The sequence below is a fragment of the Fusarium redolens genome (genome assembly GCF_020744475.1).
Source record: "Fusarium redolens strain MPI-CAGE-AT-0023 chromosome Unknown BKA55scaffold_7, whole genome shotgun sequence".
Taxonomy (NCBI): domain Eukaryota; kingdom Fungi; phylum Ascomycota; class Sordariomycetes; order Hypocreales; family Nectriaceae; genus Fusarium; species Fusarium redolens.
Window position 1 is genome coordinate 1,321,012 of NW_025763670.1, and position 25,748 is coordinate 1,346,759.

The following is a 25,748-nucleotide window of genomic DNA, read 5'->3' on the forward strand; positions in this document are numbered from 1 at the left end:
AAAACCTAGCAGAAACAGATGTTATTGTATCAATCGAAGCGTATTTATTTGTGCGAATATGACTGCATGACCAGCACACGGCTGTGATTTCATCTCCATCTATCTCAGGACTTATACTAATGGCTTCCCAATACCATTGTCAAGACACAGCAATGCTCCCCAAATGATAGCTATGTATACACAATTCTATCCATGGTTCCGTGCAAAAGCCAGAAAGCGAATAGACTCTCACGGTGCATTGTATCAACATGTGTGTTCCGAGCTGGGCACGACTTTGTATCCTTCTAGTCGTTTGCCCTGCTTGCCATTTGCACAAACGGCACCTGGCCTGACTGGCTTCCTCATGTATCAATGCAAATCCCCGTTTGCGATTCTACCAGGGCTTGAGGTTAGGTATCACCTCTTTATGGGGTTTTAACAGCTTTGCAAGAGCTTTCCAAACAATGCCTAACTGTTCTGAAGTTCTTTTTGGATGATTCCAATCTCATTCATGAAAAGCTTTGCGTTAGCAGCTGACATCTACATGACGTCTGTCAGTTCCAAGTAGTATACAGAAAATTCCAAGCATTGCGACTTACTCTCATTGTGATGCTCACAGGTTTGGACTGTTCACCCTCGAAAGCAGTGAAGAGAATGCCAACAGACTTTAATGAAGCCTTTTCTTGGAATTTCATGGCGGCGACAAGCGCTGTGTTCAAAATAACTCGATGGGTCTGATCTTGGCGCATGATGAGACGGGCAACCTTGTGCCCTTGAGATCCTCCTGCGGCCTCCTCATCCACTTCCAAAGCGGAAGCATCAAATGAACCAGGGATGACAGCGCCATTTTCGTCGTATTCGACACAGGCCTGGGGCACATTAATTTTAAGCATACCCGCACCTCGTTCTTTCCATCCGGCCTCTTTGTCGTGGTAAAACATCTTGGCCCTCACAGAGACAACCGTTGCCTCGCCGGCTTCGCCATCGTTGACCTCGACTAATAACTGTCAGTATTAACTTGATAAAGAGACAGATAGGACACTCGCCTTTCTGCAACTTAAGCTTCTTTTTCTCCTCGGATTCCTTCTCTGGTGAAACAGCACGTTCGGCTTCAGGAGGCTGCTCACTCTCCTCTCTTTCTTCGTCCTCTTCTTCGTCCGCCTCGGACTCACTATCCGGGGCACCAAATGGCTTCGCAGGCTTCTCGCTCTTGAGGGGCTCCGCACCAGGCGCGGCGAAGCTCGAGAGGGGCTTGGTACCCACTAGAGCAGATCCAAAAGTGCTTCCACCAAACGGGCTTCCGTTGGTTGCAGTCGATAAGCCTGCAAAAGGCGACGCTCCTCCTGAGCTTCCAAAGGTCAGCTTGGGCGGCGCGGCAGGCTGTGCTGTTGTGGATGAGGGCGGAGAAGCAAATGAGCTAAGCGAGGGCTTGCCAGCAGCGAGCGATCCGAACGCACTTCCGCTCTGAGAGGCACCAAGAGAAGCAAAAGGCGATGTCCCGGATGACAGCTTGCCAAAGCCAGACGCCGCGAAAGCGGTAGCAGATGTTTGTCCTTGGGGCTTTTTTGTAGGTGATTTGCCCGCTTCGGTGTCTTTGGTCGCCTCTCTGGAAGCAATTGTCGATGGCTGCAAAGGAAGAATTAGTCCAGTCCCTACATCTCCGCAAACAAAACTGCAGTTAGCATACCAAATCTGTATCTTCGTCGCGATGTCGCTTCTTCTCGGGCTCGGTTCGCAGAGCTCTATCCTTGGCCGAGTCAGATGATGCTACGCTGTTCGCATCGTTTTCCTCAGCATCCTTGCTTCCCTCTAGTTGGTCATGCGCGCGCTTCTTCTTAGGAGAGGTGACTTGCTCTTTCAAGTCATTATCGGGCGCATCCGATGTGTTGGCAGCATCTTCTGGACCAGATGTTGGGGGGTCGGAGATAGAAGATTGCTTTAGTTCGCGACGAGTAGCGCGAGTCTCTTCGTCTTCCTTGGTTTCGACGTTGAGAGGTTCGTTCTTGGGACTGGCATCGGGAGCGTCGTCGGCCATGGTGTTTAAAGGCTTGGTGTGATGACGGCAGATTAAGGACGACCAACGGTAACAGGATTGAGTTTGATAAGGAGAAGACGTTGAACTTTTGACGTAGATTTTATAGTTTAAGAGGCAAAACAAGGCATGTAAGGTCCGAGAATCACGAGTGGTGTATGAGCAAAAATATGCGCTGGACTCGGAATCAGGCTGGGCGCAGGTTGTCTGAGTTGGGTCGCTCTTCGATGTTGGAATCGAAGTTGAGTTGAGCGCTGCGTGGAGCCAATCAAACACATGCAGAGTCGCCGATGTCAAAATAACCAGAGCTAACCCAGACACCTGGGCCTACCTTTACCTACTGTAGCTAAGGTATTCACCGCCCGCCTGGCGCCAATGTCCACGCCGGCAGGAGGGGTAACAATGGAAGATCGAGATTGGACGTCATTTTTACGATTAAACAAAGAGAAAATGATCACAAACAGTTGGGGAAAATGTGAAACGCCCAAAAGGATTGTATGCAAGTTGACTTTATACTGAAACTCGACCCTTAACCATGACTTTGTTCCACCTTTAAACAAAAACCTTAACTACCTACCTTGACCGATCTTTGTTTAAATGGACCAAAGCCCACCAGTTCATACCTACCCAGCTTCCGGTTCGGGAGCAGAAGTTGTAACCTTGCTTTAACCTCAATAGTCACCCGGCAAATGCATGTTCGTTGAGCCATTCATAGCATGATTCGTGAATGTGTGCCATCTCATATTGTCAGTCTTTTATATGCCCAGAGATCTCTGCATCTAGAATAGAATAGGACCCAACGGCTTGGTACCTTATCTCCACGTTAATCAAGCCAGGGATCTGTTCCGTTTTGGGAAAACAAACAAACTGCCATATTCAATGAAGCATATCATGATAAAAATTGATACATGTTTGTAAAGAATAGTTCAAGAACCCTAGAAATCAGTCCATGACACCCCATCACCGAAACACTCAACACCGCAGTTCTAGTAAGGTTCCGGTTCGTTTCAAGTAAGAATACATCAGTATAAATCAACCCTTTTAACCACACCGTCTTTTCAAGTTGCAGCAACCGAATACTGAAATGCGTTTCCTGGTTGCGAGCCTGGGCCTAGCTAATAAAGCACAGACAGCCAAGACCGAGATAGAAGACAAGCAGAGGGTACACTGCAATGGCTACTCGGTTCTTGACAACTCCGCTGCCACCGAGAATGCTGACACCAGCAGCCAGAGACCAGCTGATAAGGACGATATAGATGGGGATGCGAGCAATCCAGTGAAGACCTAGAGCAGACATCATGGCAGCAAGAACCAGAGGGAAAAGAGTATATCCAATGATGCAGACGCTCTGAGCGAAGGAGCTTTGAACAAGTTAGCAAATGTCACATGCGCAAACCCAGATAGCGAAACATACATGTTACCACCCAACAGCTTGATCTGTAGCGTCACGACAGCCTCACCGAGCCAAATCATGGCAAAGACACCACTGAATACAGCATCGCGCTGCTCAGATCGAGCGGTGATGCTCAGGAGAACACTTAGAAGCAGACAGAAGATCAGAGGACCCCAGAGATCCCAGTCGCGAAGACCAGGAGTCATGTTGCTCTGGAGCAGAGCCTCAGCATCAACCATACGGCTTGCCAGTCCGGTGAGTTCTTCTCTTGTCCCTGAAAGACCAGCGCCGCGGATGCTGGAGTAAGCACCGCGCAGACCTCCCTCGTTATCAAACATGGTACCGCCCAGGAGATAGCGTGGGTAGAGCACCTCTCTGAGCTTTGCCCAGACAGCGAGCAGGTCGCGGCGCAGTGTATCCCATACGGACTCGTCAATTGTATTTTGGGGAGCTCTTCGGTCTTCTCCGGGGATTCGCGAGGTCAGATAACCTTCGTTCAGCGGTCGCGATGATGAGCTGGAGCCAATGTTGCCTGTCAAGGGCTGACGGGAGTTGTTGGTCGCAAGAGGGTCGTCGAAGTCGTTGAGATCAGCTGGATATGTTAGTTTCCACAGAGTGTACAGTAGAGCCTTGTATGTTCGAGCAAGAATAAGAATCTGGTGAGCGATCACTTACCATCATCAGGGTCGATCAGGTCGTCCTCGTCCTCCAAAGGTGGGTTGGCATAGTGCCCTCGGGCGCTGGAAGCGGACATGATCAGAACTTGATGTGAAGTTCCGCTCGATTTAATAAACCAGTTCTGCAATACGCGCTGATTGCGATAGTATAGTAACCGTCTTTCCAGCGGAATCGTGGTTTCAAAAGAGCGAAGGTTGCTAAATATGAAGCTGACGTACGTATCTCTCTCTAATAACGGCGAAACTTCCACGGTCGCCTCTCCAGAAACCACCCCCTTGATGAGAGGTGGCCCAAGCTTCCCTTTCCCTGGAGCCAATCACATGCGCGATCCAGCTTAGGTACGCGCAGGGTAGTACCTCAAGGGCGAAGCCACTTCAATTGGGTCCCTAAATGGTAATTCTGATCCAAACACGCATTTGTTATACGAGAGTCGGAATTATTCGTTTGAAGAGCGGAAATCACAATATATTAATCACATTCAAGGTTTTCCCCCAGCACATGTCTACGGACGATTCCAGCTACACCGTCTCATTTCTCCTCACCACAACAGCTTACTTCGAAGAGTGCAGGAGATTGATCAAGATTGAGATCAAACAAACAAGCCTGCCGCCACTGAGCTGTTGAGTTATAAACAACACATCAGTTAAACCCTTCTCCCCTCATTTCCTTTGTTCAATATTTCATGATCAATGATATATACATCCCCAGAATACTTTCCAATAGGCCCTATCTTGAACGACACTAATGCCATCCGTTTGTATGGTTATGGTGATCCTCGGCTGACGTCGTAGGAACTTGAGGGTTTCCAAGCCAATGCTGTCCGTCACTCCACTGGCTTGGAGGTTGGTTCACTGAAGAAGCCGTCATGTTGGAGGGATCCTGATGGTGCTGACGGCTGTTCTGGGCGAACGCCTCTTGGTTGCGTTGATGAGCCAATGGTTGTGAATACCATGAGTTACCATGGCCATTGGTTGCATGGTTCTGATATCCCATTCCAGTTGTGCTGTAATCTGCTGTTCTCTCCATCGAGAACTCAGTTGACACCGAGTCCTGCTGGTGGAGCGATGACTGCTGTCGTTGGGCCTCTCGAGCCCATCGCTGAGCAGCCTGGTTGTAAGGCCCTTCGTATGAGGCGTCTCCCGCTTCGGGATCCCATATGGGAAGACCGTCGGGAGGTTGAGCCTCTCCTGACGGCTGACCATGACCATAAGATGCTATATTTCCGTTGATACCCACGAGGGCCCAAGCGAATACAGCAACATCTCTAATGGACTGCATGAGCTGATCCATAGGTGGCCCGCCGGCAGCTTGGATACCACTTCGCAATGGCATATGGTGTGGAGCATATGGAGCTTGGAAATTGTGAACAGCCTCGTGAGGATACTGGGGATACACAGGTTGTTGCGCCCAAGGAGCAGCGAACACACCATGGTCGAAGGTAGAAGGGATTTGGAGAGGCTCGGCACTGGGAATCTGAGGTCTTGCTGGGCGGAGGATGACGACAAGACCGTCAGAGGTACATGAGACGACCGCTTCCAGCTCGACAGAAGGTGCCAATTGTCGTGCTGGGCGGCTGCGCGATCTGCGTGCTTGGGGTGCGTTATCCTCAAGCGGTTGTGGCGACTGTGGTGTGAGAGGAGTCTGATAACCAGCAGCTCGTGAACTAGAGCCCAGAGCATTGGAGCTCGTAGTGCGGGATTCACCCGATGTTTCGTTGGAAGTAGTGCCATCCTGCATGTCCACATCGGGCTCTGCCTTGATGGAGGGACCTGCTGAGCCCCGGTGGGAGTTGGAGTTGGAGTTAGAGTCGATATCCATGGCACCATCCAACTTAACGCCACCTCCCTCAGAATCGCTAGAGCGGCGGCTCTCAGCACGTCGTTGCTGGTTCGGTCCCATTAAGCCGCTTCCAGATCCATTCTGGCCTGGGTACGGGCTGTTGCTGGTGCCGTTTCTGAGATGACGAGGTCCCTCGCTTTCATTTCGCTCATCAACTCCATCAATCGTCGACTCCTCGTCGACATTGCTCTCTTCGTCCTCGAAGTCTTCGGGTCGTCGTGGATCTCTAGACCAGAATCGCAAGTAAGCAATGGAATCATTGGCCTTCGCACTCTCAATGCACTTAAGCGCATCATCCAAGCAGGTCTCTCGAATGCATTCGTAGAAGCTTTTATGCTGGACTTGTTCGGCAGGAACCCCGAGGATGGAGGCGACAGCATCGGTTGCAAACATGACAGTCAATGTTCTAGTGAACCGATTGAGGATAAGAGCAGCTCGGGGTTCACGCTCTACGGGTGGCAACCTGAACTTAGGGGACAGATGTTGCAACATGTGATATCGTGGGTCTCTAGGGGAGCGTGAGAAGAGACGCCTGACTTGTGGTGCGTCCAGAGCACGTCCTAAATTGTGTCAATACATGCAAAAAGGTATGTCAGGGGGCGAGGTGACTGCATTACAGAGTACCTCAAGGTGAACATACTCTCACTCTTGGCATCACGCCGGTAGATACTTATACAAGCAAAAAGAATATTGTGGACGATTGAGAAGCAGCATTCACTGCTTACCCAACGACCATCACAAGAGCGAAGACGTGCATAGTGCAGAACGGCCGCCTTGTCCAGCAAGACGCCGCGACTATGGACGGATCGCGCATATGGGATTTCATCCGGATGAAAGAATTCGAAAGCAGACTTATTGATGACGTCCTGTGGAGAGTATCCAAGGATTTCAAAGATGGAATCAGACGCGTAAAGGATATTAGCGTCCGGATGTAAATCTGGATGAAAACGTGTTAGTGCAGGTTTGGGAGAGGCGAGACTGTGGCAGAGATAACTCACTATGTATAGTCAAGAAAGTATGCTCCATGAAGATAACGGTGCAAGAGCAGCGAGCTCCGCAACGAACTGGTCTGGTAGTAGAGTTCTAGTTCAAAGCGAGAGATATGCAGGCAGGGCGTGTCCAGTGAATGTTGGCTAATACCAATCAATGATCACTGGAGAGGCGAATATTGGATGATCGTTCGAGATCAGAGTTTAAGCGAGTGCACGAAGGGACTCGACCGCGAATAAATCAGAGTCGAGGAACAGAAGAAGTGATGTAAGTGGGCTGAAGGTCTCCCACCATAACTCGCTAACCTGAGATAGTGTCTTTTGGCGTCAACTGCCAAAGTGGATCTAGTCGATAGTAGGTGTGAGACTTTGTGATCTAGAGGCGGGTAGGTAGTGGAAGATATCTTGAATAACAGGGCACGGACGTGGTAATCAAGTCCGAGGTCCTTAATGATATGGGTTTAGGGACTAGAATAGGAGCACAATGTTTTGGGGGTATTCAAGATGAGGCAATTGCTGATCTGGTGATACAGATCATGAGTCTCAAAGGGAGAAACTGAGGTTGACGATGATGGACAAAGTCGTAGAGCAATTTGGTCAAGTAAAGAGATGCCTGGGCACTGAAATACCTAGCAGATATGGATTTCTCTCTATGGTGCCTAAGAGCACTGAGGAGAATGAAGACTGAGAATGAATTGGGTTGCAGCTATTGAGGTGAACAAGTGCGAGCAACACAGAGATATATAAAAAGAGACCAAGAGATGGCTGTTAATCGTGAACCAGGGTTGTGTACGAATCCAGTCTAGGGACAGGGCCCCGGAGCAACGCGCATCCGGGAATGGGGAACTCAACAGTGTTGTCTGTATGCGAGTGAGAACCAGAAAATGTAAGGCTCGAAAAAAAAAAAACAGGGAGTGAAAAGTGAAAAATGAGATTATTCTCTGGGCTTAACCGGGGGCTTGACGAGTTAAGGTTGGTTGGTTGGTTTGCGATGGATGTTTGTTGTTTAATAAGAAGAGGTTGTCCACACTCGACGTCACAGCTGAAAGATTTATCAGTTTAGTACTCAACTATTGTTTGGAGTCAAGCCCTGGTCTTTTGACTTGGTTTTGAGCTGTTCTTGAACTCCCTGGACCCCAAATGTTATCGTCAACGATATACTCGAGACAACGTTGTTGTTGACAAAAGATCGTCATCCTCGAGTACCTCGTCACGGAGGCTTATGCACCTGAGACAAGGTTGCTTACAAGGTATATTCCAACCCCATCACACAAAAACCCAAGGCTAAGAGGGACACGAAATGCCACTTGCAGCGATGGTCAAGAAACTCCGAAGTTCGTCGGATGCACCGTTGGCGGGCTGCGGATTTACCGTTTGTATGTAGGTACAGTACCTAGACTAGGTAGAGTAGATGATATTCAGAACCACCTCGGGGTGCAGGGAGACTCGAAATGAGGCTGCAGTTCTGGAGGGTGGCCACGATGTGTTACTGGGTTACGTAGTCTTGGGAAAAGCAAAGACGCTCAACGCCATCCTTGACAATCAATGGTCGAGTTTCGAGAACAGAGACAACAAGAGTCTCTTTGCTGCAGGTTTATCCTGTTGGGTAACTCAATGAATGGAGGAAACAATTGGGACAACCAGCCAACCAACCAACCCTTGAAAAGCTGAACGGAAATGGCTTGCAGTTCTCATTGTCCTCATGACTCGCGGTCTGTGCAAACATTTGATAGGTTTGTCTCCCCTCAGTATTTTCTCTTTCTTTTTTGATGGCGGGGAAGGGAATGAGGAATGACGTTGAACAGAATGACGAGTAAGATTAACGACCATGCACGGAAAAGGAATAGTTGACAATCGCTGAAGGAGGGGACCACAATTAATCGTTGCTCCGATGTTGAAACAAGAGAGCTCAATCAAAGATCGAGCTTCTTATGCCATCAATCGAGGAATTGGCTTTGTCTTCTCCGATACTTTCCTCACTTATCATCCAGGGGATCCATCAGTTGCTGTACAGTATAATTCGGTGTTTCAAGATGAGGAATAATTTCTACAGATAATACAGGGTTATTGTGCACGAACCAGCATGTGCCTCTCGTGACACAATTCTTTGTTGCCTCATCTATAGTAGTTCTATCTCTTAATGAATACTAATCGTCACACTTTTGCATGATCAAAAATTTCGTTTTGTCTGTTGTGTCACAATACGCCATGCCCCCATCCGCCTCAGCATGCCGTATCCCTCGAAACTTCACGCAACAGCGTTATCACTAGGTAGCAGCCGTTATTGCTTTTGTGCCCACCTCGATAATGCTCTTCTCCTGAGCAGGTATCTTGGGGGGCGTGCCATCGCAAGACCCTTGTTCTAATGGAGTGTAACTCAGACCCGGTCATGGTGCTCCTGTAGTCTAGGGACTGAAGCTCATTCTTCAAGCGCGGGATCTGGAGGTCGTTGGTTGACGGCGCCTTTCCCGTTGCACAACCCTTTGGATAACTGACAACGGGTAGCTAGGTCATTTCTCCCTTGCTCAAGCCACAAGGGACCAGTGGACGGATAACTTCAATCCCGGCCCAGCCCATCTCATGATGGAGCACCGTCTGATACTGCAAGACCGTCCTTGTGTCCCTCACTAAAAGTTGGACGAAGTTTATCGGGAAGTCGTTGCGAGGACCCTTGAACACCCTAGCACGTCAACGCCCGTGCTGCGATCGATGGCGGATGGCTTGGTGTGCTCAGTTGCAAGTCCCTGACATTTATGATCGACAACTAGGACCTTGATAGTGAGGCTAGCGTGACGGAGGCTTGATTGGTAGGTAGCCATCCATTCTTTTTGTATCAATGTTACTCTGGCCTTGAAAATGTAGCCAATCGTCACGAAAATTCAGGCCGAAAGTGTGTTTGCTGAGATGGCTCTGATGGCAACCTGAATTGGACATTGAAGCTGGTAGTCTAGATATCCTGAGCATCATTGACGACAGAAAGCCTTCAGAAGAAGTTGGGCCTTTTCTTTGCTGCGCTCGCTCAGTTTCTAGGTATACTCATGGTCATGGGATCATGCATCAATACTACACACAGGATTGTGAGACCGATGCGAGGCAGAGCCACGACGACGCGAGTGTAATGAGTGACTGTGCGTCAGAATGACAGTGAATTCCCTCGAAACACTACGTTTGGATCGAATACGATCAGATCAGGCACTCGGCTGTACGAGGCGGTGATGAGGTAAGTGAGGTCATGTACGTCTCAAAGCTCCGTCATTCCGAAGTGTATAGGCAACAAGATGTCCCAGCTCACGACATTTGTATCTGTGGTGTATCAAGACTCATACGAGGCACGAAGAGGTTAGATGATTTACTTTCGTCTTTGGTATGCAAAGCCACAAAGATCTTCGACTTGGAAGCTGAGCATTCCTGAGGTAACAATTGCGCGCAACTGACCTTGAGAATGATTCTGCGGTGCTGCAGGTTCTGCAATAGAGACTGGATCCAAGATGTGAACGACATGAAACGAGAGGAATGATTGGTGATATGTAGTGCAAGAAGACGTTTTGAAAGAGCAAATCATTCTGCAGCCTGGAGGAAATGCTCCTTGGCCATGCAGATAATGTCTAAGTTGACATCACGATCCATCTCTTGACATTGACAATGAGAGCCAGCCTAGACCTAAAGCAAGCTGGTGGTCGTTGAGACGTACGTTAGGTACCCGTCATTCGTATGGGGAGTCTGAGATTTCACTCCTCAGGCTATTTCTACCTATAGAGCCAAATCTCAGACCGTTCTAATGGTAGGGTAGTCTCTGCTTGGTAGGTAATATTTGGTGAAGTGTAAGAAGGAGCCTGAGGTAGGAAAAAGAATGAACTGCTTCGCCAATGGAAACTCTCGCTCGCTGATCCAACCAACCAGAGCCTGCTTAGCACTCAGACCCACCTTGCTACTAAGTGACCTTATTCGCCGCTCTTTCTCTCAACAACATCTACTAACGTAGCATCATTCAACTCGACGCGCATCGCGTTGATAATTCTTTTCTTGATCCTGGATTTTGATGTGAACGGCAAAGCGAAATAATGGTGGCTTTTTAACTATATTATTAATCCTGATACTCGCGATTCAGAGACCAAAGATTTTGTTTCTTTTCTGCTTGTCTCACGACGCTGCTCCTAAGTTCTCGTCAATGGCGTTTATTTTGTTGTCAACCTCTCAACCTTGCCTCCCGGTCTACAAGCCTTCAAAGAGACAACAACATCAAGCAATTCTTGCCTACACACCCAAAAGGAGAAATCGACTCTCGTCATCTCCCCGCAATTCCCACCCCTGTGTGCAACATTGTGAGGTCTTATCCAAGATTAGTCGCCAAAGCATAATCTTGAACGGTTATTATTGATTAGCCAGCCAGTATGGCTATCACCGATGACAATGCGTTTGAGCTACCCAAGCTTCGTTCCTCGTTCTCCCTAGAAGTAATCATCTACATGCCCCATAGAGTCCTCGAAACTGACAAATTCATTAGAACGATACAGAGTTTCTCGAGAATGACAACGTTGCTGGTATTGCCCCCTTTTTTCATTCGACCTAGTAGTCAATGCATTGTCTTTTCTAACGCAAGGTTTTCCGGGATTGTAGAGTTCTTTGATGTCAAGTTCTGTCCTTACCAGCCTCTGGATGCACCACCTGTCTTTGCAGCTATCAGCAAAAAGCATGTAAGTCTCCCCTCAATCTGTTGAATTCTGCCAGAACGAATTCTCACGCGTGCCCAGGTGGTTATCTGTACCCTATCTCAAACAGCTGACAACAACCCATGCGAAGTCCTCTCAGTGATCAGAGATGATGATGTAGGCATTGCTTAATGTGCTCTACCTGCCCATTGTGGTTTGCTAACATTGTCCAGGAAGAGGCTTCCGCATGCTGTTGTACTTGGACAAAAGATCCCGTAACAGGAGCCCCCTACCTATGCATTGGTGGAGTCGATGCCAAAGTCAAGATCTATGATGTTGTGAACGGGAAACTATACAGGGTATCTTCTATTCCAAGAAAATGTTGTGCAATGGCAGTCGCTGACTCTTGCTTGGTTCTAGTGCCTTACCGGCCACGGAGGTGTTCGTTCATCTACTCCAATTTGTCACGCTTTGACACAGAAACTTATTTGAAGCAGGATGTCAATGATCTAGCAACTTCTCCTGCAGACCCGTCTATTATCGCCTCCGCTTCTGGTGACACGAGTATTCGTGTCTGGAGTATTGACCCAGTCCACGCCAACCGGCCCTGCTTGGTTATCCTCGCTGGTGAAGGCCATTCATGGGATCTTCTCAGCTTGGTGGGATTTTCACTCGATTTCAACGTCTACTTCCTGAATGCTGACAATTGCCGCTAGGCTTTCCATGACACTGGCCGGTACATCCTGTCCGCTGGCCATGACCAGATTATTAACCTGGTAATTATGTTTCAGCAAGCTTATGGCGCACCTTTCTAATTTTGTCAAAGTGGACGCTCCCTGATCTGCCTACCGAGGCCATCACTACCCCTGTCCGTGTTCACTACCCTCACTTTTCGACCTCGGCAGTCCACAGTGGTATCATCGATTGGTAGGCTCTGTGTTCATTTCTGATGGTCTGAATGCTAACACAGCACAGCGTGGCATTCTATGGTGACTATATCCTATCTAGGGCATGCCATGACAATGTTATCTCGCTTTGGAGAATAGAGGGTTTCTCTTCCTCAAATCCTCCCCCTCCCCAGAGTATGGCGCCGACAGCTCAGACAACTGTTCCAACCAATTACGACGAGGCGAGCCGTCTCACACGTTCAGCGTTTGTTCCAACGATGTCTCCGCAGTGTCCCTCTCAGTATACTATGCTGCTCCAGTTCCATACTCCCAACTGTGGCCCGCAGTTCTTCATGCGTTTTAAGTTACATTTTGTGCCGGATCAGCATCCAGTTTTGGCATTTTGTAATGCAGGTGGAAACGTTTTCTTTTGGGATTTCGAACGCTTGTTAGCGTACCGAGAGTTTATGGAAGTGCTCAAGGACCCAAACAGGGACAGGAGTAAACCAGTCCCCCATCCAAGTTGGATGAGGCTTGTGAAGGGTCGACCACCCAAGACGGACTCTAATAAAGGCCGGAACGGAGGGGCCGACAAGGACATTCCAAGCGCCTTCCGAGCAGACGCAATCAGGCTGAGTGAAGAGATTGGTGACTATAACGCAGAGACCCTAGAGACCTGGGCGTCGAGGTACAGTCAAGAGGATCCTCATGAGCCGTTGAAGGCACATAAGACGGAGTCTTCATCTGCCAATTTTGTGGGTCGACAGGCAGCCTGGAGTCCCGGAGGAGAGTGGTGTGTCGTGGTGGGAAGCTCGAATCAGGCATTGATCCTCCAGCGCTGGGCTAACAAGGGTTCGACATCAAGAGCATCTGCCTCTGCCTCTGTATCTGCCCCTCCGTCCGCTCCCCCATCTGCCTCTATCCAAAACGGCACGAGTTAGTATAATGGCCGAAGGACCCGTTCATCGTCAACAAGACTAGAGACCCCTAATCGGTAGACTTGAGTATAGTGGAATAGAAGTATCTTCCTCGACGTCACCTGAAGGGTTCAAAACTTTCCACGCAGCGTTGTCTATCTCGCCTCCATATGTGATTATTCTCTCCAGTTGGTTTCTGGCACTCTCTTGTTCCCTTCGTCTTGCTTTCTGCCCTTCTTCAGCCTGAAACTGCGAGACTGGGCTGATAGGAAGGACTAGGTCTGCAATATAAAGAGAGGCCATAGCGCGTAGTCGAAGATAATGTTGATTCCTTGAATAAGGCATATCTTGCATCAGTACATCCATCCTCTTTGTGATATCCTTCATGATGGATAATGCCTGGACTCGCAGCTCGTCCTTCTTCTGAAGTTTCCTGGCTTCAACGCTGTCTGTTTCGTCACTTGCGATGCTTTCATCATTGCCGAAAGACTCCCGGCGAGGGCCTTTATCGATCTCGTTCCCCAGCCGATCCAGGGCCAGTACGTGCTCTGTATGCGTATTGTAGATTTCGCAGCTAAACAGAGCAATCCAGAAGTCCAAGGCTGAGACGACCTTGGGGGTCTTGTAGTCATAGGGATGCTGCTGGATGAGGGTGTCGAAGTAGGCTTTGACCTTGTTCATATTGGCAGCCCGGCCCCATCTCTTCGTTGACGTTGGTTGATTCTCATGTGACTTTTCATCTTGTTGTAAACTCTCTTCCCCCTCACGCATGAGAATCTCTGCACCAATAGCCCAGAGATCGTGATGCCGGGTATCGACAGGGAGGCCAGACGGACGTAGTTGCAGAATTAGACCATACGCACGAGACGCCTTATTTATTTCTCCTCTATCAAGAAAGTAGTGAATAGACTCTAAGAGGACATCGAAATGACCGCCCCGTTTACGGCTTGTGGTTTTCTTAGACTTTGGACGCGCTGCTTCGTCTCCTTCTGTCTCTGGATCTTCATCGCTCTCAGCTTCAATAGCAAAAGCCTCGTTTGATGAAATACCGCGATGCGGAAAGTCTCGTATGCGTTGTGAAGGGTTCTCATCCTTTTCTGAGAGGCCGGCGATTGCGAACTGGGCAACTACGCCAGGAGAATGACTGAGAGGGTTGATGGAGCTTTGGGGCAGTGAGCTTGAAAAATCGGCATCTGTTATTTCTGGCCGTTTGCGTTTATTTGCTCTGATTTGTTGTGAGAATGATGGAGGGTCGAGTAAAGAGTCCATTTTGTGGTGTGATTATGAGTGATGTTGAGGTTGATGCTGGTCGGTCTAAGGCAAGGTATTGTTTGGCCCCACTGATGTAGCTTATATCATTACTGCGAATTGTACAAAGGCAAACACTTCGGCCACAACTTTCTTCATAACCTGATACGATTTGAACAAGCAGTAAATAAACTGAAAAATGCTCTCCAGCTTAGTGAAGGCGAAGGACGTTAAAACTCGAATAGATAGATGTTGATACCATGACTTCACATCAACACATGCCAGTTCATCAGTAAAGCTCTTAGGTTCATTTCTATTGACCCAATCACAAAGCCCAGCATAATCATCCTATGTACGTAATATCCCCTCTACTTTTACAATTGCTTCGTCTTCTGCTGCTGGCTCTGTTTAGGTTCGGTCAAAGTAAGTCCACTGACCAGGGGCGGGCTTCTCCTCGAGATCCTCCCAGCTATAAACTATTAGCAAAGCTTCCAGACTGTTAATATCAACTGTCGCAACTTACACCTTGGTCTTCTCCATGGTCTCAACTAGCTTAAGCTCGCCCTCGGCGACTTGAATAACTTCCTCAATAAGGCCAGCTCCGATCTTCTGCTCGAGCTCGTGAACTCTGTTGTGCGAATTAGCCTGCCTGTCCTAGTTGTAAATGTCCAGAAATAACGTACTGGTCGGCAGTCATCTGAGGCTCATCCTCCCACTCAATCTTCTCGTGATCCTCAAGAGGCTTGCGCTCCGCCCAGGTAACCTGGTCCTCTCGCTCCTTTTGTGTTCGAATTCCCTCGTATTCAGGACCCTCATCCTCCTCACCATTCCACTCCTCGACTCGGATATCGCCCGCCTCGTGCTTTCGGCCCACCACAAAGATCTTGTCGCCCAGCTTAACAGTATGAGCCTCGCTGCCGTCAACGCGGCCGCTGGCCACTCGGAACTGAGAGGAGTTCTTGCTGACGAGCTCCTTGGCGCGCACCGCCCACTCATTGTAGCCTGGAGGAATCATCTGCTCGACGAGGGACATGCGTTGCTTGGTGACAGCCTCGACGGATTGGCGGTACATGGAGGTCTCGGGGATGCTCTGGAGCTTGCTGAGGGTTGTGCCGTACAGATAGAGGAGGGTCGATCGGGGCGTAGCATGAGTCCAGAGACCAGTGAGACCGGTGGGAGTACCGGCCTCTAGGTAGCGCGCAAACACACGAGCTGTTGGCCTCATCCTGGCGAGGTCAATTGCAATTGCTTCGTCGTTACTTGGTTGACGGAATGGTCAGAGGAAATTGAATTGACCTCATTGGACTCTAGTCCCCAGCATTGCCGATCCGGAATGCACGTGCGTGTTCACGTGACTGCTCCAACATCGTCATAACGAGTCCATGCCGGATCATAATAGTTAATGTATTAACAACGGCTAGGGAAAGCTCAAGATTCTGCATTGACGATATGACGCAGTGTAGCATGTCAGCTATTGATCGGGATTATGCAGGTCTAATATCGTTGAATCCATTCACACCACATCACTAGGCCACTACATCTACGAGCTAGCAATTGACTCATAAAGTCTACCGCGGTATAAAGAAAAAAGAAACCCTCAATCTTGAGTTGGTTCATATCTCAATACCTGAATCAAGACAATATCTTATACCTTCCAGACATATAACATGGATCTTGACGGAAGAAAACTGAAAAAAGAAACAAACAACGCACGTTGCGTTCGCTCTCATAATGGACGTAAAGTCCGACTCGGCGTTTGCATACCGCGTGTTTGAGCGACACATAGTAAAAGCACACATCCCTCCATCACTAACTTAGGAAGACTCCTCGCGGCTCTTTCGGTAAGCGGCCTATAGCACAACATGTCAGCCCCTTTCTATGTGTCTTTCCTTAAAAACCAGAGGCACGACGCACTTCTTGCTCAGACTGGAGGCCCTCGATAACGGGGGCGAGCTCGGTGAGAATTTCGTATGCCTTCTTGTGGTACTCAATCTGAGCGGAGACAAGTTCGGCAAGGTTGCGCAGGGGCTCAGGTGTGTCGAGAACCTGATTTGGTCAGTACGATCACGCTTGACACTTTGCAGTTTTGGACGTGAACTCACATTCTTCATGACTCCAACGGCCTCCTCGGTCTGAGTGACAAACTCGTCCTCAGCCTTCTCAATCTCCTCCTGGGCCTCAGGGCTCAACTCTTGCTCCTCATGGGGCTGGTCGCCATGTGCATGGCCACCCAACTTGAAAGTGGTACCCTTGGCGTGAGCCTTAACTGCATCCAGGGAGAGGCGAGAGTTCTCAACGTTCTTGCGAGCGCGGGTAGCGAAAGTCAAATTGGTGTTGAGGGTAGTGTTCCAACCGGCGAGGAAACGGCTCTGGATCTGGGCATCCTGGGCAAGACGAGCTTCACCAACACGCTCGCTGGCAAGCGCATACTTCTCCAGGGCGGTTGCGAGGGGGTCCTCTCCGGCACCGGTGTGGTGCTGGTGGAGAAGCTGGCTGCTTGCCAGACTGGCGCGAGCGACAGCATGGCTGAATGTCTTAGGCTGAGGCTTGGCGGCGGGAGGAGCGACGAGGGCAGCCTGAGCTTCGGCGGGAGAGGTAGCAGACGAGAGGAGGCTGACCTTTTCGCTGACGGTGCGGCCAAGGTCCTGGAAAGTCTCCTTGATGTTAGGGGGGTAGTCGTAGGCCTCGTTGGAATACTGAGAGCTATAAAAAACATGTTAGATCATCGACACCCCTAGCATGTGATGGCGCAGACAGATATCCAGTGGACTTACGTCACAGCAAGCATCTTCTGGTGGGCTTGCTTGAGGGCATCGACGCGCTTCTCGAGGTCGATGTAGTCAGGAGGGAGTTGGGTCTGTAGGCCACATGTAAGAATGCCAGCTGCGCGATAGAGTGCAAAACGGCTCAACCCACCTTGTCCTCGGTTTGACCGAACTGCTCCTTGGTGTACTGGAAGGTGCGCGACGCAAAGGGGGTGATAGAGGCCCCAAGGTTGCTATTTGAACATGGTGAGCCTGAGGTCTAATCACAGCCAGAACTTCGAGGAACAAGATTTCGCAACGGTGGTATCTTGTGAACTCCAGGGAGCACATACGACAGGTTCTTGCCAAGGTTGGTTCCAAAGTTTCCGAAATCCATTGTGTCGGTTTGTTCGGGATAATTGAGTATTCGATCGGTTGTTTGATACGAGGTCGATTGGAGATTTGGAGAAGTGGAAAGGGGATGTTATGTTGCGTCAGCGTGGATTGAGGCAGAAGTAGGTAAGGTAAAAGTAAAGGTAGGTAGGTATGGTTAGAGATATGGAAACGCTGTCACAAGAGAAATCCCCACAACAGCAGCCCAGGTACTGTAGCTGACTGGAGCCTTGAGTTTTTCCCTTTTCCAGGGGCTCGAGGGGCTTACAGGCAGGCTCACCACAGGCTGGATCCCCCTCCTTACAATTGAGTCCGGGCATCCATTTAAAACGGGCCCGCCACCAGCACCTTGTCTACCTAGGCGAGTGCAGATCTCGCAAGGTGGCCCTAGCTCTTCTATTACAGCAAGGTACCGATACAAAACTCCCTAATAATCAGCCACAACTTAAGGGTACCTAGCTCAGATCAGCCGCTACCACAAGAACGATAGTTCTCTGCCTACAAAGATAAGCCGCTTTGATGACGAGTCCTCTTGACGAGTCCCTTCTACGGAGTACCTACCTTAATGTTGCACAACAAATCCGAAGCAGAGCCATAGAATTAAGAGGGTATCTATCGATCAATTGATAATTCTACTGGGATACTATGGATCCGATGTTTTGTAGACTCCACAAACATTGCTCGTTCAAAACACATTGTTCCGCCTCTTCCTCTTCGAGTCATATGAAAGCTCTATACTCCCATCGATCAATCCAGGATGTGTTTATTGTCAGCCCAAGAAGGTTCGACTCCCCTGCATACCGACTCATGATCCCGCAAAATAGGACTTTGGTTGTCCAAATTGGGTGTTGTCCAGAACATAGTCCAGTTGCACCCGGACAACTTACTGGTGCCCAAAGATCGCTCAAAATACCACTTGTTCACCGGATTATCCTTCCTACTTCTCCATGATACGCCATCAGGAAGACAGCCTCGCACCATGGCGTTGAAAACAATATCGGCGCAGCCACCACTGCCCTGGCTCTTCCTCAGGACGGCGAATTTGTCTAGATATGGAACGTAACGGCCTTGCTCGTACGCAGTCTGGTCGTCCAATCCTTCGGGTTTCTCCCATGTCAGAATGGCCCCTCCTTCGTATTCTCCAGCGATGATCACGCCGGCCAGGTTTTCGTTGACTCTATTGAGATAGTCATCGACATCCAGCTTCCTACCAAATGAGTCCTCGATGAGATGGACCAGTCGAGGGAGGTCGATGCACTTATCGGTCAAGCGAAGTCTGGGACTTCCAGGCTTGGGCGGAACCCATGGATTCTCTCGAGGGTGGGGAAATACTCGAAGAGGCATACCCTTTTTAAGTAGAGTCGAGCCTCCAGATGCCCCCATGGTGGGTTCCCTACCAGAGTTAGTTGGTGCGCGCGCCATCGGTAGGGACGACGAGAAGACGGGCTTGTCTGTGAGAAGGTTATGCAGCAGTGGATTCTTCTTCCTCCGAGTTGTTACCATACCACCGATTCCAAAGAGTGAATCAGATCCGGTAGCTTCGTTGGGCCCAAAGGAGGTTGTCATAAGATTGGCCGCAGCATCAGGTGTAGTAATAAGGGCCGACGACGTATGTGGTAGCATCGCCAAAGCATCTTTAGCAAGAGCCAAGTTCGCAGCATGTGCAGTAATCGAGGCGCGGAGGTCCTTGTCGTCTGCTAGAGGGGATCCGTCAGGGCCCATGAGCTCTTTAAGAATCGGTTCATATTCTTGTTCCAAGTTAATGAACCGATGGGATGCACCAGGCCGACCCGTCATTGGTGTTGCACCAAGTGGATCCAGAAGAATGATTCTTTCCACAAGAGCAATAGGGTTTGGGAAGGCAGCGTCGGCCTCAGCAGATGTGTCAGTGGTATTGGACTGGAAGCCTGCAAAGTACCTAGTGAGAGCCAGCACGATTTGATTTGAGTCGACAGGCTGAGGCGGACGGGTCTCATCGCGGCTGACCACTGAAGGGATAACTGGCATCATGCGGTGGTGCAAAATGTGGTTGATAAAGGCAGGATCATCGAGTCGGATATCGGTCGTCTGTGATCTACCCTTCTGTCCGAGAGGTTCCGAGCACACAAACGCATGCTTTACCACACGAGCTCCATGGTCTCCGAAGCTGTCAATGGCTTCGCAAAGGCGGAAAGCCTGGTCTTGGAAAGTCATGCGAGATTCATCAATGCCACAATCAATGACTACGACGCTCAAGAGCCCGAGCTTACGCAATTGAGACAACGTATTCGCTACTCCCGCTAGAGTTTTGGCATCGATCTCTTGTGGAACACGAAGCTTCATGATAGCAACATGCGGAGGCTTCATGTCTTGGGGCTCCGTTTCCTGCTGCGGATCGCCTTGGACGAACAGAGGTGCATCGGTGAGAGACTTTGGGTTCTTGCCGGTGTACTTCTGAAGATAACCTTTGGCATCTCGCTTGGTTGCCGATACCTCCAAGACGGAGACAATGAAGTCCTAATAGTAATTAGATAAGTCGTGCAGTAAGTAGTATCTAAGTAACATACTCTGTCAATGGCTTTTTTCTTGGCAAGTGCTGTAGAAGCTGCCGACATACGACGAGTGGCACCTTTGCCGAGACATGGCGACGAGGTGTTATTGCCGGATTGTGAAGCAAAGCCGCGATATCGGGATCGAATCGAGTTCGCAATGCTGTGCGATGATCCTATAAGGCGTGGTTCCGTAGATGGTGCACAGTGGCCACATCGAGGTGCCTGCTTCAATATGCGAGGCCAGCTCATGATGCCCGGCAGTGACGACTTTGTGTCTGGTTCTTGGCAGGCGGGTATAGAATGAAAGAGCTTTGGAATGAGTCTGTGTCTTAAAACACCTCCCCCGAATGACCTGCGATTTAATATAATATGAGCGGCCGTAGGGGGAGAAGATTCAATGTTAACTGCAGAGCATTGCTGGGCAAGGGAACCCTAAATGGGGGAAAGATGCAAGAACGCAGCAGTGACAATGCTCTGCTTCTCGTGAGTCAAAATTCAACGAGATGAATGGAACCGGCACTTAACTTATCAGATGCCCGGGTAGTGGAGGTGCAACAACTTTTTTTGGTCGGCAGCATGTGGGCGATAAGCTGATAAGCCCCAGATTCCATGCCGATGTCGCTGAAGATGACGATGGATAACGTCGGTATTCGTGACGTCCAATGTGACAAGACTAAGGACTTATAACTATAAGCAAGGGATCTAGTAATAGTAGTAATAAGTAATAAAGCAGAGGTTGCTCCTTATTTTTCTTTCATTTCGCCATCATATAATTCTCTTCCTTATAGACCCGCCGTGAGTTACCTCTAAGGCCTTATCAAGTAGGTAAATGACCACTGCTACCACAGCTCACGAGGTAGACCAGGAAGCTTAACACAACCTGGCTTGGTTCTATTTACAGATGATTATAGTTTTGAGATCTCATAACTGAAGCATTTTTATTTCTTTGTATATAAGGCGGCCAATGCCAACATAGAAGATCTCAACCAAGACAAACTTACTAGTCCCGGCAGAAGAGGTCAGAGTAAAATGCTGTGTCGATACTATCTAGCTCATTAAACTCGGCAATTATTTACGATACTGAGTTAGCAACCAATTTATCGATAGTTAATAGCTATTTGTTCAATACTCAACGAATTTCGTCAATAACATTGTTGTCGAAGCAGAGAGCACTTGTACATATATTGCGATCTTACCCTAATGCATCCAGAGTGTCTGTTTCGACATGAAAGGAAAGCATGTTCTTGAGAAGAAATACTCCAACACTGCTGTCGGCAAATACACTTGCCAAATACATCAATAATGGTCTACAGCCTATGATAGTAGGTAATAGATGGCTTCCTGTCAAATGTAAGTGCGCCCCTACCTCGCGGCCTCATGCGGCAGAGGCTGATATTGAGCCTATCAAAACTCATGTTTCATTCGCAAAAGGAATGAACGGCGTTTTGATGCCGAGTTTCAGCTTTTCAACGTACTAAAGCCACAATATTGGACAGCCTGCCCTTAGCGCAAACTGATAGCATTTCAATAGTCTGAACCAGAGCCGATATATCCGGTTCAACTCAAGACCTATCCTACCTCTGGAACTTACAATCCTTTGACTACAAAATGCTATTTATTAGGTAGGTCTTGCTTTAGAAACTGGTAAGACTACGAGTTTTATCCCACCAGATATGCATGATTGAAAGCATATTGCTGGAATACTAGCTAACATAGCTAGATATATAGCTGTTAGTTGATAACCGGTATGTGAGGATAGCAAGGAAACGATGTGATGGTTGCATTTGCAAAGGCTGCAACGTCTACCACCACCGTCCGAGCTGAACAGCAAGTCAGAGGCCATTTTCAACGCCATCTTTTCCAGGGTCCAGGGCGAGACCCCAGCTCAGTCATGAGATAAGGCTAGACTGAGATGGAAGGAGGGAAATATATAAAGGAATGTCTATTCTCGTTCTGTTATGTTTGTTCTGTCTTATCGAGGTACGCAAATCTTCTCTTTCTGTAGCGGCACATCATGATCATTACTTCAATAACCACGGCTGAAGTCCGAGTGGTTCTTCGCGTATACTTCCTCGTTGTCCTTGCCCTAGCAGGCTTCTTTGTGCGTAGGGTTCTCCATGGACGCAACAAGCTTCGCATATTGGGCGGAGATAGCATCCTGGCCACGCGGGCACTCAACTCTCTCGATGGACTAGACCTCTTACTTGCATCACTGAAGCTCCGAGCTCTCCCCAGCGGTACATTTGGATTCTCCTTCTTACTCTTCTTGTTTGTCTTGGGGAAAGCTGCCGATCTTCTCACGTCCTACCTTGTTGTCAACCACTTGATTCAATCGCGCTGCTCGTTCGGCCAGGGCCTTGTCTTTGACGATGGTACAAAACTTGCCATGCCGCCATTCAACGGACGGCCGTTTCAAGTTGTGCAAAATGCACAGTTGTTGGCTGTCAATAATTCATGTCCTTACGGCATTTACAAGAAGCTAAATACTGACATCAGTTTCTGTCCCGAGAAGAGAGACATTCTCGGATCATGGAACTGCAACATCGTCAACGACCAGACACCGAAGAGTTACGCTGCCGGAACAAACTCCTCGGATATTGCTGAAGACATGATTCAAAAAGGACTGATATATGACAATGGATATGTTGAACAAACACAGTGGTCCTCCGGATTCGTCAATCATCTCGTTATCTGGAGCACATCTGCATCTCTCGACAGCGACGGGTCATTATGGTCTGTTAAAGCAGCCATCGAAACAACTTACAGGGCAGAGGATGATATACAGCTCACGCCACTAACTTGTTCCGTCTCAGCATCGGGTGCAGAGCAAACCGTCAAAGACATGGCATCTGGAACGACTCTGAAAGCGTGGGCCCCAACGTTCCAGGGTTTGATGTACAATGGTTTCAACACCACCGCCATTCAGGACGTTGAAGATGCACTGGCAATACTACTGAATACCATGGCGATGATATCTGGTGGAAACAACTACCTCCTCTCTGAGCCAGAAGCAGGTCAAGACAAGACTCAGGGTTGTCTTGTAAAAGCGGCGTACGTCCCGACAGTTATGGTGGTCATTTTTCTCGTTGTGGCAGGTCTTGGTATTACAACACTTGTTGCATGGTGCATAACCTCTATCCGTCTTTTCCGATCTCCATCTGAGTTGGAGGATCTTCCTCTGAGCGCTGAAGAGTGGGCAGTGTTTGCAGCGAGGGAGTACCTCAGTACTGCGAACAACAATCAAGGTGCTGTCGTGGCACCAGTGGAGACATCTGAGTTGAAGACGTTCAGCGTTGGCTTTTCTCAGCCTAATATTGGAAGAATAGGCATGTTCCAGAGAAGGAAAGGGGATCTGTTGAATCAATGAAAGTTCCTCGAAGGAATGGATTGACTATACCTTATTGAGTTTCCTTCTTCACGTTTTCATGACACCAACGGATGCTGGATACCTATATACCCCATATTAGCTTACACCTCCACCGACCAAACTCCACATCATTATTCCCGCAGACTTGTTGGTTCTCATACTTCAAGTAATTTATAAGCAGAAAAAAACTATTTATTTCTGACTTCTTCTGTTACGTTGTTGTCTGTCTGAACATTCTCAACGGACCAATTGGCAACTCTGACGTCTTTGATCAATCACCACGACCTAGATCAACACAATGGCTCCCACACTACTATGGATCGGACTCGGAAATATGGGGAGGGTAAGGCTCATCTTACTGTTTTATAAGACGAATAGATGATAACTCAATGGCGATAGGGAATGAGCAAGAATATCGTTGAGAAAGGCAACTTGGACGGTCCCCTTCTCTTGTACAACCGTTCAACTCAGAGGACTACTGACTTCAGTGCCAAGTTTCCGGCCGGCAAGACTGAAGTTGTTGAGTCTCTCGCCGACGGTGTCTCGAGAGCCGATGTCATCTTCTCCTGCATTGCCAATGATGAAGCCGTCCAGGAAACCTTCAAGGCGATGCTTGAGGGAGACGTCAAGGGTAAGCTATTCATCGAGAGTTCAACCATCCACCCAGACACCACCGAAGCTATTGCAAAGGACGTTGTATCCAAAGGAGCCGAGTTCGTTGCTGCTCCCGTATTCGGTGCTCCTCAAATGGCCGAGGCTGGTCAGCTCGTTGGTGTCCTTGCTGGACCTGCTGCCAGCGTTGCGAGGGCAAAGCCGTGGTTCAAGGGCGTAACTTCCAGCAAGGAGATTGATCTCTCGGATAAGCCTTACAGTAAAGCTTTGACTCTTAAGGTCCTCGGAAACACCTTCATCCTGAACATGGCCGAGCAGCTCGCTGAGGCACACGTTGTCGCCGAAAAGACAGGTCTGGGCACTGAAGCTATTCACCAGATTGTCGATTCAATCTTTGGTGGGCCTTATACCGCCTACAGCCAACGTATGCTCACGGGCGACTACTATAACCGTGATGAACCTCTTTTTGCAGTTGAGCTCGCGAGAAAGGATGCTCGACATGCTATGAGCTTGGCTGAATCTGTTGGTGTGAGGCTTCGGAATGTTGAGGCTGCTGATGCACATCTGGCAATGGCTTATGAGCATGTTGGCTCATCAGCAGATATGGCTGGAATCTACGGAGCTATTCGAAAGGAATCTGGTCTCAAGTATGAGAATGATGCTTAGTGCATTGCGTCAACAAGAGTGTAGGTAGGGACAGAGAAATGTAATATGAAGAGCTGAGATAGATATTTACTCAACAGATTACTTCTACATAAACACTCTCAAAAACTCACCTGAACTATGCTTTATAAGTAACTACCTATATATAAAGAACTAATTAAATTGCTTGAGCATATTAAGACAATTGTTCTTATTCCAACTGGATAGTGGTACCAAATTTCTTGGAGGTGTAGGGTAGCTTACTTGGCATTCCCGCTGACTCAGCCTAGACCTTGCTATTCAGTGATGCAACCAATCCAGCTACAAGCTCTCAATCATCGAATACACCAACCGTCAAACAAGCTCCTGTATCCCGACCTCGACTCAACCCCATTAATCGCACGCTTTCTCCGATCGATATTCTCCTGCCGGCAGGACCAGACTCGAAGCACAACCTCAATCATGGCTCAAGGGTACGCAGCGACGCATTCCCTCCCCTGTAAACGACGCGTGTAAGGTCTGACCAAAGCGTAGATACGCCGTCTTCATCGGCCTCGTTGTCATCGCCGCCTTGTGTGTGGCATCGTGGTTCCTTGCCCCCAAGGGCGAAAACCAAGTGTCGGTCTACCCATCCTGTTGATGCGACCTATCGCATTCCCCTTGCGACAACATAGCTGACCCTTTCTCCTTACAGACTCTGGCGATCCTCTGCTATCCTGGCCATCGTGAGCTGCTACCTTATGTGGGCGATTACGTTCCTTGCTCAACTTCACCCTCTTATTGCGCCAAGAAAAAGCGGTATCCGAGAAGAGCACCTCCACTAGACATCTATCTATAAAACACGCCAA

General features: G+C 48.9%; 10 protein-coding genes across 10 annotated transcripts; 4 read left to right on the forward strand and 6 right to left on the reverse strand.

Moving 5' to 3' along the window:
* Positions 1-27: 27 nt before the first annotated feature.
* On the reverse strand, positions 28-2,465 carry BKA55DRAFT_566556 (uncharacterized protein). The gene is made up of 4 exons (XM_046192651.1): positions 1,667-2,465; positions 1,026-1,605; positions 579-976; positions 28-519 (listed from the first exon to the last, which is right to left on the reverse strand). The coding sequence occupies exons 1-4, from the start codon at positions 2,012-2,014 to the stop codon at positions 448-450; spliced, it is 1,398 nt and encodes a 465-aa protein (XP_046050182.1). The 5' UTR covers positions 2,015-2,465; the 3' UTR covers positions 28-447.
* A 259-nt stretch (positions 2,466-2,724) lies between these two features.
* On the reverse strand, positions 2,725-4,326 carry BKA55DRAFT_613740 (uncharacterized protein). Its single transcript, XM_046196687.1, has 3 exons — positions 4,080-4,326; positions 3,426-3,996; positions 2,725-3,372 (listed from the first exon to the last, which is right to left on the reverse strand). Exons 1-3 carry the CDS (start codon positions 4,156-4,158, stop codon positions 3,123-3,125), a joined length of 900 nt encoding a protein of 299 aa, XP_046050183.1. The 5' UTR covers positions 4,159-4,326; the 3' UTR covers positions 2,725-3,122.
* Positions 4,327-4,823: 497 nt separating this feature from the next.
* On the reverse strand, positions 4,824-6,947 carry BKA55DRAFT_510399 (uncharacterized protein; the record flags this gene model as incomplete). The annotated part of the gene is made up of 3 exons (XM_046187595.1): positions 4,824-6,481; positions 6,640-6,858; positions 6,920-6,947. The coding sequence occupies 3 exons, from the start codon at positions 6,945-6,947 to the stop codon at positions 4,824-4,826; spliced, it is 1,905 nt and encodes a 634-aa protein (XP_046050184.1).
* A 4,354-nt stretch (positions 6,948-11,301) lies between these two features.
* Positions 11,302-13,387, forward strand: BKA55DRAFT_689442 (WD40-repeat-containing domain protein; the record flags this gene model as incomplete). The annotated part of the gene is made up of 10 exons (XM_046199352.1): positions 11,302-11,364; positions 11,415-11,451; positions 11,528-11,604; positions 11,662-11,736; positions 11,793-11,918; positions 11,980-12,000; positions 12,057-12,218; positions 12,276-12,335; positions 12,386-12,486; positions 12,535-13,387. The coding sequence occupies 10 exons, from the start codon at positions 11,302-11,304 to the stop codon at positions 13,385-13,387; spliced, it is 1,575 nt and encodes a 524-aa protein (XP_046050185.1).
* A 152-nt stretch (positions 13,388-13,539) lies between these two features.
* On the reverse strand, positions 13,540-15,889 carry BKA55DRAFT_642641 (ETC complex I subunit conserved region-domain-containing protein; the record flags this gene model as incomplete). The annotated part of the gene is made up of 5 exons (XM_046197158.1): positions 15,295-15,889; positions 15,135-15,239; positions 15,049-15,080; positions 13,724-14,556; positions 13,540-13,620 (listed from the first exon to the last, which is right to left on the reverse strand). The coding sequence occupies exons 1-5, from the start codon at positions 15,834-15,836 to the stop codon at positions 13,540-13,542; spliced, it is 1,593 nt and encodes a 530-aa protein (XP_046050186.1). The 5' UTR covers positions 15,837-15,889.
* Positions 15,890-16,501: 612 nt separating this feature from the next.
* On the reverse strand, positions 16,502-17,752 carry BKA55DRAFT_593568 (BAR domain-containing family protein; the record flags this gene model as incomplete). Its single annotated transcript, XM_046195567.1, has 5 exons — positions 16,502-16,657; positions 16,714-17,314; positions 17,386-17,468; positions 17,528-17,609; positions 17,709-17,752. 5 exons carry the CDS (start codon positions 17,750-17,752, stop codon positions 16,502-16,504), a joined length of 966 nt encoding a protein of 321 aa, XP_046050187.1.
* A 743-nt stretch (positions 17,753-18,495) lies between these two features.
* On the reverse strand, positions 18,496-20,528 carry BKA55DRAFT_509898 (uncharacterized protein; the record flags this gene model as incomplete). The annotated part of the gene is made up of 2 exons (XM_046187554.1): positions 18,496-20,244; positions 20,295-20,528. The coding sequence occupies 2 exons, from the start codon at positions 20,526-20,528 to the stop codon at positions 18,496-18,498; spliced, it is 1,983 nt and encodes a 660-aa protein (XP_046050188.1).
* A 1,765-nt stretch (positions 20,529-22,293) lies between these two features.
* On the forward strand, positions 22,294-23,646 carry BKA55DRAFT_510722 (uncharacterized protein; the record flags this gene model as incomplete). The annotated part of the gene is made up of 1 exon (XM_046187635.1): positions 22,294-23,646. The coding sequence occupies one exon, from the start codon at positions 22,294-22,296 to the stop codon at positions 23,644-23,646; it is 1,353 nt and encodes a 450-aa protein (XP_046050189.1).
* Positions 23,647-23,944: 298 nt separating this feature from the next.
* Positions 23,945-24,924, forward strand: BKA55DRAFT_509263 (NAD binding domain of 6-phosphogluconate dehydrogenase-domain-containing protein; the record flags this gene model as incomplete). Its single annotated transcript, XM_046187514.1, has 2 exons — positions 23,945-23,989; positions 24,046-24,924. The coding sequence occupies 2 exons, from the start codon at positions 23,945-23,947 to the stop codon at positions 24,922-24,924; spliced, it is 924 nt and encodes a 307-aa protein (XP_046050190.1).
* A 438-nt stretch (positions 24,925-25,362) lies between these two features.
* On the forward strand, positions 25,363-25,724 carry BKA55DRAFT_689449 (putative vacuolar ATP synthase subunit E; the record flags this gene model as incomplete). Its single annotated transcript, XM_046199353.1, has 3 exons — positions 25,363-25,373; positions 25,435-25,518; positions 25,595-25,724. 3 exons carry the CDS (start codon positions 25,363-25,365, stop codon positions 25,722-25,724), a joined length of 225 nt encoding a protein of 74 aa, XP_046050191.1.
* Positions 25,725-25,748: the final 24 nt, after the last annotated feature.